At 41.2% G+C, this 14,046-nt stretch overlaps 1 protein-coding gene across 3 annotated transcripts; it reads left to right on the forward strand.

Moving 5' to 3' along the window:
- The first annotated feature begins 1,029 nt into the window (after positions 1-1,029).
- Positions 1,030-13,144, forward strand: Cabp5 (calcium binding protein 5). Of its 3 annotated transcripts, XM_021629290.2 has the most exons (6): positions 1,030-2,009; positions 4,232-4,262; positions 5,068-5,211; positions 6,975-7,084; positions 9,260-9,407; positions 12,091-13,142. In XM_021629290.2, the coding sequence occupies exons 1-6, from the start codon at positions 1,947-1,949 to the stop codon at positions 12,114-12,116; spliced, it is 522 nt and encodes a 173-aa protein (XP_021484965.1). In that variant the 5' UTR covers positions 1,030-1,946; the 3' UTR covers positions 12,117-13,142. The 3 variants fall into 3 exon arrangements, with proteins under 3 accessions (XP_021484965.1, XP_060241553.1, XP_060241554.1); XM_060385570.1 differs by having other exon boundaries at positions 1,030-4,262; XM_060385571.1 differs by lacking the exon at positions 9,260-9,407 and having other exon boundaries at positions 1,030-4,262; positions 12,091-13,144.
- The last annotated feature ends 902 nt before the right edge of the window (positions 13,145-14,046 follow it).

The raw sequence follows: 14,046 nt of genomic DNA on the forward strand, positions 1-14,046 counted from the left end.
ACTAAAATCTGAGCACCTAAAGAATCTAAGCAAGAAGGAGGACCTTGGGTAAGATGCTCAGTCCTCATTCAGAGGGAAAAAAATTGCTTTTTGAGAGAACTAAGTGATGGTCCCATGAAAAATACATTAATCCCTCACTAGGATACCACCCATAATGAGTTAACATTGAGGACCAAGCTCCCAAAACATAAATCTTGGGGCACATTGAAAGCATGCCCAAACCATAATATCTTCTGAGCCATGCTGTATTTATGTGGGGAATCCCCTCACATCATTTATTCTGGTAGCTCTGGTTTTCTATATCACATAACCCAAACCAACATGTATGAATGTTCTCACCACATCTGAGCTCTGACTCCCACCCTCCTTACATCCCCAACTTTGCTCCTCCCCCAGAAGTATCCAGAAGGAACAGTAGCAGAGAGAGAAGAGCAGAGCATAAATGAGTGTTGTGCATACTAACTTCTTAGATCCTAGTGTTGTGTAGCAATTTTTTTCTGAAAGGAAGGCCTATACAACTCAGGAAGCTATCAAACCCACAAGGCTCAGGAAGCTTATGAAACTTACATGACCAATGAAGTTCAGACAATTATATGATTCACAAGGTTCTCCAAGGTTATATAAGTTTTAAGCAATTTCTAGAGGTGAGGGTACTCTTCAAGGGAGCTGTCTACAAGTTGTGTAGGGATATTCCGGTATGTAGCATTCATGAGTCATTACCCATCTTGGGATGAGCTTTTTGGTGATGCAGCTGCATCTGGATGTAGGCAACCCCAATAAATTCATTGGTTCACCAAGTCAGACTTGAGTGGAATTGTTTGCAGCAGCCAACATATATTGTCTTTTTAAAAGATCAGATAACACCTGATAGCATGTGGATTCTTTTTATTTTTTTTATTTATTCTTTGGCAATTTCATACATGTATACAATACATGTATACAATAAAATACATACATGTATACATTCATACATGTATATTGAGCATATCACCCAGTTCCCCTTCCTACTTCTGCTGGACACCTCTCAATGCTTTCCCTTCTACCTTCATATTTTCTCTCTCTCCACTGCTAAGTGATATTGTTGATTTGATCTTGTGCACAGAGCTATAGGTATGATGAGTGTATGAGTTCAATGGCCATGTTATGTCCAGAAAATATTTCATAGCATTTTCTCCATCCTTTGGTGCTTATATTCTTTCAATCATTACTCCTTAATGTTTCCTAAGCCTTGAGGAGGGAGTTGAGAGCAATGTCTCATTTAGGACTGGGAACTCAAAAGACACTTATTCTCAGCACTTTGACCATTTATTGTTCCTGCATTAACAGCTGCCTACTGCAGAGAGAGGCTTTTATAGTCAAGGTCAAGAGCAGCATTAATCTATAGGTGTAAACATAAATATTTAGAAGGCAGTTCAGCAACATAGCTATTTACTAAAACAACAGTGTGTATGTTCCCCCTAGAGCTTGTTACCTTTGGTATCAAGGGTTCTTGAATACTTCCTCAGGCACATGGCTTACAAAAGACTATATCCATCCTTTCTATCTTTTACTCACTAAAGTCAGGCTTAGATGAGGGTTCAAAATGCTTGTTGGAACAGCAAGTGAGTAGAGGCTTCACTCTAATCCTCATTTCAAAATGTACTATTCAATTCCATTCCGGGGATAAAAGAGGATAAAAGGGGATAAAAACTCATACTCTGGCTCTCCCCGCCCATCTCACTCTAGCCAGATGGGGAGGTAGGTAGAGCTGTGATCCCTCTACCGTCTTAGTAGAGATTTTCCATGAGCTATCACAGATCTGTCACAGGGGACTGAGGGAGAGGCCAAGAGAGGCAGGAAGAGTTGACAGAGGATTGAAACAATCAGGAAGCTGGGCTGCTTGCTGCAGGGGAGCAGGAAGGAGGGGCCATCTTGACATCAGAGTTTGGTGAACTCTACCTTCCCCTATGCAGTTTCCCATGGGCCCTGCCTGCATCTTCTTGAGAAAAGGCATTGCTGAGAAGCAGCGGGTGAGGTGGGGATGATGTAGAAGGGTGGCAGGAAGAGCAAGAGGACCTAGAGCATGGGGAAAAGGAAGCAGTATGCAAGTGCTGAGCAATAAGGGGAGCAAGTGTAGAGAGCCTGAACTGAGCTGAGGTAGCACTGTATGTCACAAGAGTCAGTGATCAGAAGTCAGGAGCAAAGGGGGATGGTGGAGTTAGACAAATGGAAAAGGGAGGTGGGATGGAACTATTGTTAGTAACATTGTTTTATATGGGAAATCATGCACTAATGATATTGATGATGGAAATGGTGATTTCTATGCTGCTGCTTTTGACAATGCTGCTGGTGATGGTGGTGATGATGTTGGTGATGACGGTGGGTGATAGTGATAGCAAGATAGTGATGGTGCTGCTGTTGCTTTTGATGATGGTTAGGATGGTGCTGATGATGGTATTAACAATAGCTCATTAAGTCTTGCTGTGTGCCTAGCCCTGTGCAAAGGGTTTACATGCTTGATGGCATTTAGTCCTCAGGACAGCATATGAGGTTGAGTATAATTTCATTCCTATTTTATGAGGGAGTAAACTGAGGCCATTAAGTCATGGAGTATTTTGCTTCAAGCCTATACAGTAAGTGAGTGACACTATTTTATTTATTTATTTGTTCACTTATTTATTTACTTATTCAGTCGTGTTTGATTCTTAGGAGCATGTTCTTTAAAATCACCAGAAATGGTAAGGAAAGAAAGAAGAGGGGAGCAGAGGAAGGATAGAAGATAGAAGGGAAGAGAAGAGAGAGAACACTTACCAGGGAGAGGCAAGGCAGAGCACAGAAGAGAAGACAGAAGAAAGAAAGTAAAGGGAAGATAGGGGGAGGGAGACGAAAGAGAGATGAGGAAAGATAAGAGATTGAGTGGGAAGAAAATAAAGAGACTCTGAAGTGAGAAGGTCTTCATGAATAAGGTTGATAAGGAGTAAATTCCCAGGCACTATGCCTACTAACTAAGCTTACCCTTAGGTGTACCCATGAGTAGGGAACAATGACCAGCAATTCTTAGATGTGAGACTGACACTGAATATTCTTCATGAATCTCCCTGTACACTGGTCTCACATAAGGGGATGCTCATCCTGGGGATGAGGATGAATGGGCTAGAGTCAGTGGGATGTAGCAGAAAGAATTTGGCATGGTAATCAGGAGTCCTACATCCTACTCCCAGTCCTGTGTTTGACCTCTGAGTGACTTAAAACGTGCATGTATGTCAAAAAAGCAGAAGAGGGTATTATTTCATGGAAGAAACAGGGACTGGGAAGAGAAGAACATGTGCTAGATGTGGTGATGGTGCCAAAGACAGCAAAGTACATTGACACAGATGTGTGACAATGTCACAATATAAAACCATTTTTTTTTTGTTAAAAAATTCATTTTTATAAGGATGAAGTGGCTGTGTATGTATCTTAGCTAGAAGAGTTTATCCAGCCCATATGAGGTCCTGGGTTCAATTCCCAGCAACATACCAATTGGGTATGGTAGAACATATGTTTAATCCCAGTACCTGGGAGATGGAGGCAGGAGCATCAGAAGTCATTCTTGGCTATTAGGCTGAGCTACATGAGATCTGTATCAATCAATAAATAATAGAATAAATAAATAATGGCTAGTGAGATAGCTTAAGCAGGTAAAGGCACCTGTTGCTAAGTCTGCTGAATCACCATCATCAGGATGGTTGAAGGAAAGAACCAATTGCCTCAAATTGTCTTTTGACACCTCACAAGTACTTGGCAAGTGCTTGCATTTCAAAATGATTAAATAAACAAATAAATAAAAGAAAAATAGGACTAATTAATAAGGGCTATATTCTATTTATGAGCTGTGTAATTTTGGTAGTTTCATTAATTTCTCTGTTATCCAACTTCTCATGGGAAAGATGAGACTATCTGAACCAACCACACTGATGTGATTCTAAGGCTTAAGTATAATGAAAGGGCTTGCCACAGGCATTCGTCTGAACACAGCAGAAGAGACGTATTTTGCTTTCTTCCTCTGGAGAAGAGGTTATGACTCCATGATGTTTAGGACAGAGAGGTGGAGTTTAAAATGCAAAGGTAGGAGACAGAAAATGAGATGGGAATGGGAGAAAAGGGTGGTCAGAGAATAGCTGGGGATGGGAGTTGGAACAACGGGCTCATTTGGGGAAATGGGTATAGGATTTCTGACCTTTTCAATCTCCTCTTCTTGTGTTCCTTCCAGGAGAGACCACTGGGACAGGATGAGATTGATGGTAATTCCTTGCTCAGATGCCTTTCCATGTAGCCATCCATTGCTGCCTGCCCCTCCTGCATTTCTCTGTAAATTCCTTTATGTGAAGATTCCTTTCCCCTTTTCTCCCTGCTCCAATGTAATTTGCACAGCTCATGTTGGTTAATTTTAGGCTCTGTTCCTCAAGTGTTGACAGGTGTCTGTCTCATTTGCATGGTTCCTAGAAACTCAGAAATGATGCAAGTTTTAGAGTGATTAAAAATGTTACTAACTCCTGTTACTATTGGATTTTTGGCTCTGACAAACACAGTTAGTTTAAAATGTTTAGTGGAATGTGTGACAGTCTATTTACATGTATGATTCTAATAGGAGGCTTGGAATAAAACTATGCATAAATTTTAAAAAATGTTGCTTTTTTTTTTTTTTTGGTTGGTTTTGAGATCCCTTAAAACCACTTAAGAGTCTGAGGACTTCAGTGCTCTCAGGGGCATATTTTTTTAACGGCACATTTTATATATCATTTTGCACTTAGTCCTGATGTGACTTGATGTGCCAGGGTGGGTTGGGAGGGGCTTTCCTTTTCTAAGGAGAAGGGGAAGGGGGAATGGAAAAAGAGGGAGGAAGGGTGGGGCTGAGAGGTGAGGAGGGAGGAGTCTGTCATAGGGATGTAAAGTAAATAAATAAAAATTTAAAAATGAATCATTTAATTCATTAAATGTATTCTTTGTAGAATCTCTAGTTGTGTCTCATTGATAGTTTCAAGGGATACTAGTCTTACCCAGTGACTTTTTCAAGTTGCTCTAAAGCTCTTTTCTCTTAACTTTTAGAGCTCCGGGAAGCATTTCTTGAATTTGACAAGGACCGAGATGGGTTCATCTCCTACAAGGATTTGGGCAATCTCATGAGAACGATGGGTTACATGCCTACAGAGATGGAGTTGACTGAGTTGGGCCAGCAAATCCGAATGAACCGTGAGAACAGGGTGTGGGAGACATGCCTAGAATTAGGGTCAGGGTGGGAATGAGAAAGGTAATCAAATTGAGAGTAGCACTTTAAATAGGAAGGTGGTTAACAGGAAAAAGCAGTCTTCCAGAAGGCAGCCCAGACTGTGCTTAGAAAGGCTGCATTTGAAGTGGTTGTTCCACCTTTTATTATTAAAAATGTTAAGGATTTTAAAAAATCATGTGTATGAATATTTTGCCTGCATGTGTGTCTGTGCATCAAGCATATTCCTGACACCTGCAGAGGTCAGAAGAGGGTGTCAGATCCCTTGGAACTGGGATTACACACAATCATGAGAACAAAACCAACGTCTCCTGGAGGATCAGACAGTGATCTTAATAGCTGAGCTCTTTAGCTTCCCACTTTAAAAATTTAAATTACATTTATTTATTTTGTATGAGGGAGGAGGGGTACATATGAATATAATAACATCTATGTGTGGTCAGAGCACAGTTTTCGGGAGTTGGCTTTTTCCTTTCACCATGTGGGTCCTGGGGATTAAACTCAATTTCATCATGTTGCACAACAAGTCCTTTTTACCCCCCGAGCCATCTCCCTGGCCCATGAGTCCTGCTTTTATTATTTACTCATTGTGGTCATTTTGGACAGTGGAATATTTCTAGAATATTCCTGATTTTCAGTTTCCCCATCTTTCAAAGATATGATCATGGCTTACTTATTCATAATGTAGAAATGAAGGGGTAGAAATGAAGGGGTGCCACTGTGGGAAAGGTCATATTTGCTATGAACCCTTACTGAATGTAAATTCTTATCAGCAGAGTTCTCTGTAGTGGAGCTTGATGGAAGTTGAACATAAATCTGAACTTGGATACAATGTCTCTGAGTAGCATTACTCAGGGATACGTCATTAAATGAAAATATAATTTGATTCTGTAATTGAAGCCAAAATTAGGTTGTCACCTGAGCATGGATCTGAGTTAACAAGATTGAATTTCATGTCATAATATCAGTTAGGCCCCTGTCTGCTGGTTCCATATCTTCAGGTTCAAGCAAATGCCAACAGAATTTATTTAGAAAAGGAACTGCATCTACATTAAACACATAAGTTCTTTTTGTTCTCTTTGTTTACTAAACAATACAGCACAGCTGTTATTCACAGAGTATCTCAGATAATGGACAATCTAGAGGTGACTAGAGTATATGTGGAGTATACACACAGTATACCACTTATGACAGGGACTTGAGCATGGACATGTCATGGATGTCCTGGCACAAGTCTTCTGTTGATACAAAGAGATGACTGTCGTCATCTGAAAGAAATGGGTCCATATTTAAATCCGTGTATCTTCTGTTGATCTATTGATGGGGAATGCACAAGCCTCAAACCAATAAGGAATTTGCTGAGTGAGTCTGGACTGCTGACTCAGTGGTTAAGAGTGTCAACTGCTTTTTCAAAGGATCTGAGTTTGGATCCCAGCACCCGTTTTAAGTAGCTCAAAGCCATCTCCATCTGATGCCTTCTTCTGGTCTCTGTCGGAGCTACATTTACCTGCACATGCAAACACACACACACAGAGTTTAAAATGAATAAAAATGAAAGAGATTTTCTTAAGGTCAACCAGTTATACATATATCCTTTGTTTAATAAGTTCTTATTAGAGCAACATGAGAACTTGGCTGAGTAGACGGAGGAACTCAAAGAAAACCCTTAGCATACAGGAGGATGGGAACTCAGAGCCAACCATGCTTGCCAACCATGCTTCTTCCTTAGTTGGTGGCCGTGTAGACTTTGAAGACTTTGTGGAACTGATGACCCCCAAATTGCTTGCAGAGACAGCAGGGATGATTGGTGTCCAGGAAATGCGAGATGCCTTCAAGGAAGTAAGTTAATAACTCCATATTGCTGAGAGAGGGGCAAGGGAGACCTCAAGGGGTTAGTTTTATTAATCTACATATAGTATACTGTCCACCAAAATCAACTTGTTGCAGTTAGATACACTGAGAAGAAGAATCACATAAGTTCCAAACATTTGGCAATATATGTTCATCTGATTTGATCCTCACATACAATATTAGGAGTAATCACACATTAATTAATATCATACATATAAGAAACTGAGTCTAATAGATTATACATGATATTGAATACTGAATTGAATATTGAATAAATGTTAGGGCCTCTAATCTTGGTTACAGCAATAGGAAGGAAGAATCTAAGAGTTTGATATTTTCAGAATGGCAGAGCTGTTCTAGTGAAGCACATTCTAGGATAGGATGCTGCAAGCATAGAGGCTTATATGACAGGAAGATGTTTGTGGAAGGGAGACAAGACCAAGTGCTAGACATAACAAGAAACAGGGGCATGACTCAGTGGCAGAGCACTTGCCTAGAATCCCTCAGTGAAGGGCTGGGGGCATGGCTCAGTGATAATGCCCCTGGCTAGAATTACCCAGCAAGGGGCTTTGGCACTAGAATACTGCTTTAGTGAATGCAAGGCTTTGGTCCTTACTTTTCATTGTATTCTGTTACTCTCTTCTCTCTCTTTCCTCCTCCCTTAAAACCTCTTCTTCCACTCTTTAAAACCTCTTCTTTCACTCTTCTTGTCTGCTTTCTAGACCTATACATGCAAAAATACATACTCAAATTTATATCTAGGTTCCATGTATGAGAGAGAACATCATCTGGTTTTTGTCTTTCTGAATCTGGCTTATTTTGTTTAACACAATGATTTTCAGTACCATCTATCTTCTTACAAATGTCACAAGTAAATTTTTCTATATGGCTGAATAAAATCAGAAAAAAATAAAATATATTAAATATTTAAAATACTATACTTATAATAATTTATAAAATATAGTGATACATGATAATAATAAAAAGCATAGTGCCATCAAGATAGTTCAGTGTTATCCACTTACTGAGAAACCTGATGACCCAAGTTCAATCCCCGGGACTCACATAGTGGGTACTGCAAATTTTTTTCTGACCTTCACAGGTGCATCGTGGAATGCATGTGCCCATACTTGTATATCCAACATAAGCAAACAAACAAATAAATGTAATAATTTGTTTAAAGACTTAGAAAACAAACAAAAGCTAAGAAGAATAAGGAAGCTCCTGGCTATGATGGCTATATCTGTCACACTAGTTAGGATGACGATTCCTTGAGGCTACGCATATGTCCAAACTAATCCAGTTGTATGCATTATACATACATAACACTTTATGAATCAATTATACCCCAATAAAGATGTTAAAAGTAATGTAAATGCAAATTTGAAAGAAGTCCCATTGTTTTTTCCGTTTGCTTGTTTATTCACTTTAAAGCCTGATTTCAGCCTCTTCCCTCTTCTCTTCCCAGTTCCACCCTTATATCCCTTCCCCATTCCCTCCTCTATTCTTTTCAGAGAAGGGGAGGCTCTTAACTCACCCTGGCACCTCAAGTCACAGCAGGATTAAGTGCATCCTCTCCCACTGAGGCAGACAAGGCAGTCCAGCTAGGGGTAAGGGATTCAAAGGCAGGCAACAGAGTTGGAGACAGCCCCTACTCCCATTGTTAGGGGACCCACATGATAACCAAGCTGCACATCTTCTACATGTGTGTAGTGGGCCTAGGTCCAACCCATGCAGGCTCTTTGGTTGTTGGTTCAGTCTCTGTGGCCCAGGTTAGTTTATTCTGTAGGTCTTGTGGTTCCCTTGAACCCTGGTTCTATCTATCTTCCTCCCACTCTTCCAGAGAATTCCCTGAGCTCTGCCTATTGTTTGTCGGTAGATCTCTGTTTTTCTGTCTGGTGCTGGATGAAGCCTCTCAGAAGACAGTTATGCTAGGCTTCTGTCTGCAAGCATAGCAGAGTATCATTAATAGTGTCAGGAGTTAACTCTCTCCCATAGGGTGGGAAGAAGACCCATTGTTGATGAGCCAACATTCCAGTATATGACATGTCTTAAATGCTTGCTTAGATTGGTTCTCTACTTCCAGTGAGTGACTAGAACCCTGACCTTTTCTGAGGCTGTCATTGCCAGTGAAGCTGATCTAGCTGTGTTGCTTCTGTTTAGTTTGATGCCAACGGAGATGGGGAGATCACACTGGCAGAGCTGCAGCAGGCCATGCAGAGGTTGCTAGGGGAGAAACTCACACCCCGAGAGATTGCTGAGGTAGTGCAGGAAGCTGACATCAATGGAGATGGTACGGTTGACTTTGAAGGTAATACATTGGGCAAGAATCCTGTCCCTTCCTCATGTGGTTCTCTCACTCATCCACTCTGTATTCTTTTCAAAGTTTTCATTTGAAGGTGTGTTCTAGTTTTGTTTCTGTTGCTGTGATAAAACATCTTGCTCACTGGCCTTTGCTCAACTACCTTTCTCATGCAGCCCAGAACCACCTGCCCAGGGGATGGTGTTGCCCATAGTGGACTGGGGTTCCTGTACCAATTAGCAACTAAACAATGCCCCACAGATATGCCCACAGGCCAGTCTGATGGTGGCAGTTCTTTAGTTGAGGTGTGGGGCATTGTTTAGTTGCTGTTTCCTATTTCGAGGTGACCCTATGTTGTGTCAAGTTGATAATGATTATGAACTAGTACACTGCAGGATCATATCTGAGGGAGACATAAGTTGGCTACGTCAAGTTTAAATTGTGATAGTCTTTGATTTAAAGTAGTCAACATCTAGCTATTGCCTTCAGGTGGGGCCACAATTTGCAGTCTGTTCTTCAAGTCTATGCCTCTTCAGCCCACCCAATCCTGTCTTCTGCAACCATGATGTGAATTGTTATGCTGTGGGGGGAATGTGTTTCCTATTCTGCATCCTTCAGTTTCTCACTCTCTTTTTTTTTTGTTACTCATGTCCTGTCCACTTGTTGTATAAGACTTATGTATTCCCTGAGGACACAAGCCTATCACCTTTTGTCAAGAATCTCCCCTCTCCCTTGCCTGAGCACCTTAAGCCTGACTGTGAGCCTTATAGGAGTTTTTGCTCTTTTCCATGGAATGTTTCTTGTGTTAGTTTTCCATGTTGCAGTACAACTGAGCATCTCTCTCCCACCCTTCCCTCTATAGTTTTTGTGTGTGAGGTCAATGTATAATATGTGTGTGTATGCACACTCACAGAGCTCAGAGGAAGGTTTTGGTTGTCCTCTCTATCACTCTCTACTTTATTCTACTGAGAGAGAGGCTCTCTGTGATCCTGAAGCTAGGTTGGTACTTACAAGCCCCAGCAATTCTTTTTTCCACCTCCCAAAACACTATAGTTACAGGTGTACACTGGGATTTTCATGTCAGTACCAGGGATTCAAACTGAACTCCTACTGCTTTTACAGCAAACACTGATCCAGCTATACAGCCATTGAAAGGAGCGTCTTTTAAAAACCATGTCTGCCCTAACAAGTCACCAAATAGAAGCTTAGTAAATGTGTTGGTACATGTGAATCAATGAAAGTGGGGAAAATCTATCAGACAGAGCTTTAGGCTAAATATAAGCAATGGAAAGATAGGATGACTTCAAGACATGGTGGGCCTAGCAAGTTCTAAACAAAGTCATGGGCAATCTATTCCTTCAGGGCATTCTGTTCACTGTCCACCTGATCTTGAACAGGCCAGTTTCCCTTACTAGCTTCCATTTCTTTTCTGTAAAATGGCACTTCCAGAAGCATTGAGCAATAGAACAAAGGCTAGAGATATAGCTCAGTGGGTAAGAGCATTTGCTGCCCAAGCATGAGGACCTAAGTTTGTATGTCTAGCACCCACGTTAAAAGTCTAGGCATGGCCTTGTGCTTGTAACTGGTGGTGGATAAGGACAGAGAGTAAAGGTTCACTGCAGTTCTCTGGCCATCAGCTGAACAAAAAAATTGGTAAAAGAATCTGGAGAGATTGCTCAGTAGTTCAGTGTTGGCTGCTCTTCCAGAGGACTTATCATCTGTAGCAGTTCACAACTGCAGTTTGAGGAGATCCAGTTCCCTCTTTTGTTCTTACTGGGCACTGCATGAATGTGGAGCACAGGCATACATGCATGCAAAACACCAATATAATTAAAATAACAACAACAGCAACTGTTATGCCCAGTTTGTGAGACCCCCAAAGACCATCAGGAATCGACTCACTGCAAATACATGAGGCTTTATTATATACATGTTCGAACACAGGACACAAACTTCCTGTGGAAGCAGGAGAGGAATTCCTGGTCTAGGGGAACAAGGTTTTTAAAGGGCAAAACTACAAGCAGGGACTTACATGCTTTGGATTTACATGATTGGGTAAGGGAAATAGACTTTTGAAATGATTGGTTTACTTTAGGCACCAAGACTATACATGGTTCTGGCCTGGCCATCGGGGCTAGTTTCCTAGCAACTGTATCTCTAGTGGGTGGGGAAAGAATGTAGTAAAGCTAGTTCCTTTCCACAGGTGTCTGGACATGTCTCTACCTGGCTGGCCTTTGTTCAGGCTTATAAACCAATACCCACTAATTTTTAATTCTTTGCTCTCTTGCAACAATAATAACATCAACAAAAACGACAACTAATGAGCCGCAGATTCAGTGAGAGACCCATTCTCAAGGGAATAAGATGAGGAAGATTAGAGAAGGGCACTGGGCATTTTCACTGCCCTCCACATGTGCATGCACATGTACACATGTATCTGTACATACATTCATGTAACACACACAAGAAAAAGAAAATATGGAATAAAGTTCCAATAATTTCTATGTATAAGCACTCACTGCTATGTATAAGCACTGAGTATGTTTTATGAACATTTTGTCATAGAGAGTTCAAGTCATTTTCTAAAGATTAATATCACTGCCTGAAACACAGGAAAAGCTTCCCAAAGTAACTCTAGTTGCTTTTACAAGGAAGAGCCTCACAGGAGTTTTTGTTGTTTTTTTTTCCTCAGAGTTTGTGAAGATGATGTCTCGTTGAAGAAGTAATGGGAGCTCCAGACACATGCTGCCTTGTGAACACGGGTCAAACACTTGTAGAGGACTGGATGCTCACGAGCCCCTAAAGGATAGAGGATGGGAGTGGACTTGCCACTGTGTGGACTGGGGTGTAACTGCAAATAGTTGCTTTGTTTCTTGGGAAGAGAGACATGCATAGAATTGAATTTAGAATGAAGACTCTATGTACATAAATATGAATTATACTAGGATCCAGTGCTACTCAAACATCCCAGAGGCGATGGCATCTTTCTCTAATTCTGTGTTTCCCACCAGATTCTCCTTCCATGCCTCCCTTAAGAAAAGTTGGTGTGGGAAACTTTTTCATAGTCTGAAAGAAAAAAAGAAAATCTTTCAAAAAGTTCCACACACAACCTACCTTTTCCGTGGCTACTCTACCAACAACTCAGTTTCCTTCTCTTGGCAAGAGAATGTCCTACCAGTCACAGGGTTATAATGGGAATCCTGCTAACACCTTGGAAATGCCCCAGGAAGAAGGTGTTCAAGGTTGAGTTTTTCTACTTTCCCAGAAGCTCAGTCCATTGCTTCCCTGTAAACACCCATGTCCCCTTAGGGTGAGATAACCTGGGGGAACTCAGCTAAACAACAAATCTAGATTATCAAGGTTTAAAGAAAGCTGATCCCTAGGGGTACTTAATCCCCTGAAAAATATCAAGAGTGAAAGAGGTGGGGGGGGATCCCCCAATCCCTAGCTTAGCCAGGTGGTTAGAAATTGCAATGCTATTTCCAGAAGCTCCTGTACTGATCTGCCTTGGGCCACTCCAGGTAAGTCTCTACCTTAGGTGGTTTGTGGATTCCATCCCTCACATACCAACATGGATCTAGAGACTTCAGCCACCTTACCCTCAAGATAAAAAAAATTTGTGCCATGCCTTTCTCCAGGCTTCTCTTGCCTTGATGTCCATTATGGTAGAACTGCAGACTATGTCATTTGATCTCTGGTCAAATAGCCTCAATTTATATGACTGAAATAAAGTAAATTTATTTAAAGTAAAAGTAGAAGAATATATCCTATCCTCTTTGCCTCTTGTCTGGTTGTTTATATTGTGTCACTATCCAGCAACTACTTGATTTTCTTTTAGTGTTTTTTTTTCCTTTTAGTATTTATGTAGCAATTTTCTTTGAATTGAAACATCAACCCAGAGGAAAGCTTGTTAAGACTCAGGAAATTCTAAAGGAGTCTCTTAAGACTCATGAAATATGAGTCTGGAAAGATGCCTCTACAGTTCAGACCACTGACTACTACTTTTCCAGAGGCTGGATCTTGATTCTTAGCACCCACATGGTGCTTTATAACCTTCTGTGACTTTAGTTCCAGGGTATCTGGCTCCCTTTCTTGGATTTTGTGGGAACTTCATGCATGTAGTTCACATGCATATGTGCAGACAAAACATCCATAGACATAAAAAAAGGAAGATTGAGGATATGGCCAAGGCATTTTTGGGAATGGCAATCTTGAGGGAGGTAAAGTGAGACAGGGAGATGATTATAGGGCATGATCAGCCTACCAGAATGATTCTCCTTTTTGAGCCAGCCAATGGCTCTTCAAATAGGGGTGGGGCCTCAAGGAGCCCCACTCCTCCATCTGCGCTGCAGTTATGACTGGCTGATCTTATGCAGGTAACCATAGCTACTATGAGTTGATGCAGAAATCAGCATTTCACAGTTCTCTTCCCCATCCACCAGCTCTTACTTTTTTTTTGAGGCAGGCTTTCTTTTCTTTGTATATCTCCATCTGTCCTAGACTCACTTTGTAGCAAACTCACAGAGATGTACCTGCCTCTGCCTCTCAAGTGCTGGCATTAAAGGTGTGTGCCACCATGCCCAGCCAGCTTTTACATTTTTTCAATTCCTCTCTTCTATTATATTCCCTGAGCTTTGAATGGTGGGCT

The sequence above is a fragment of the Meriones unguiculatus genome, chromosome 6 (assembly GCF_030254825.1).
Source record: "Meriones unguiculatus strain TT.TT164.6M chromosome 6, Bangor_MerUng_6.1, whole genome shotgun sequence".
Taxonomy (NCBI): Eukaryota; Metazoa; Chordata; class Mammalia; order Rodentia; family Muridae; genus Meriones; species Meriones unguiculatus.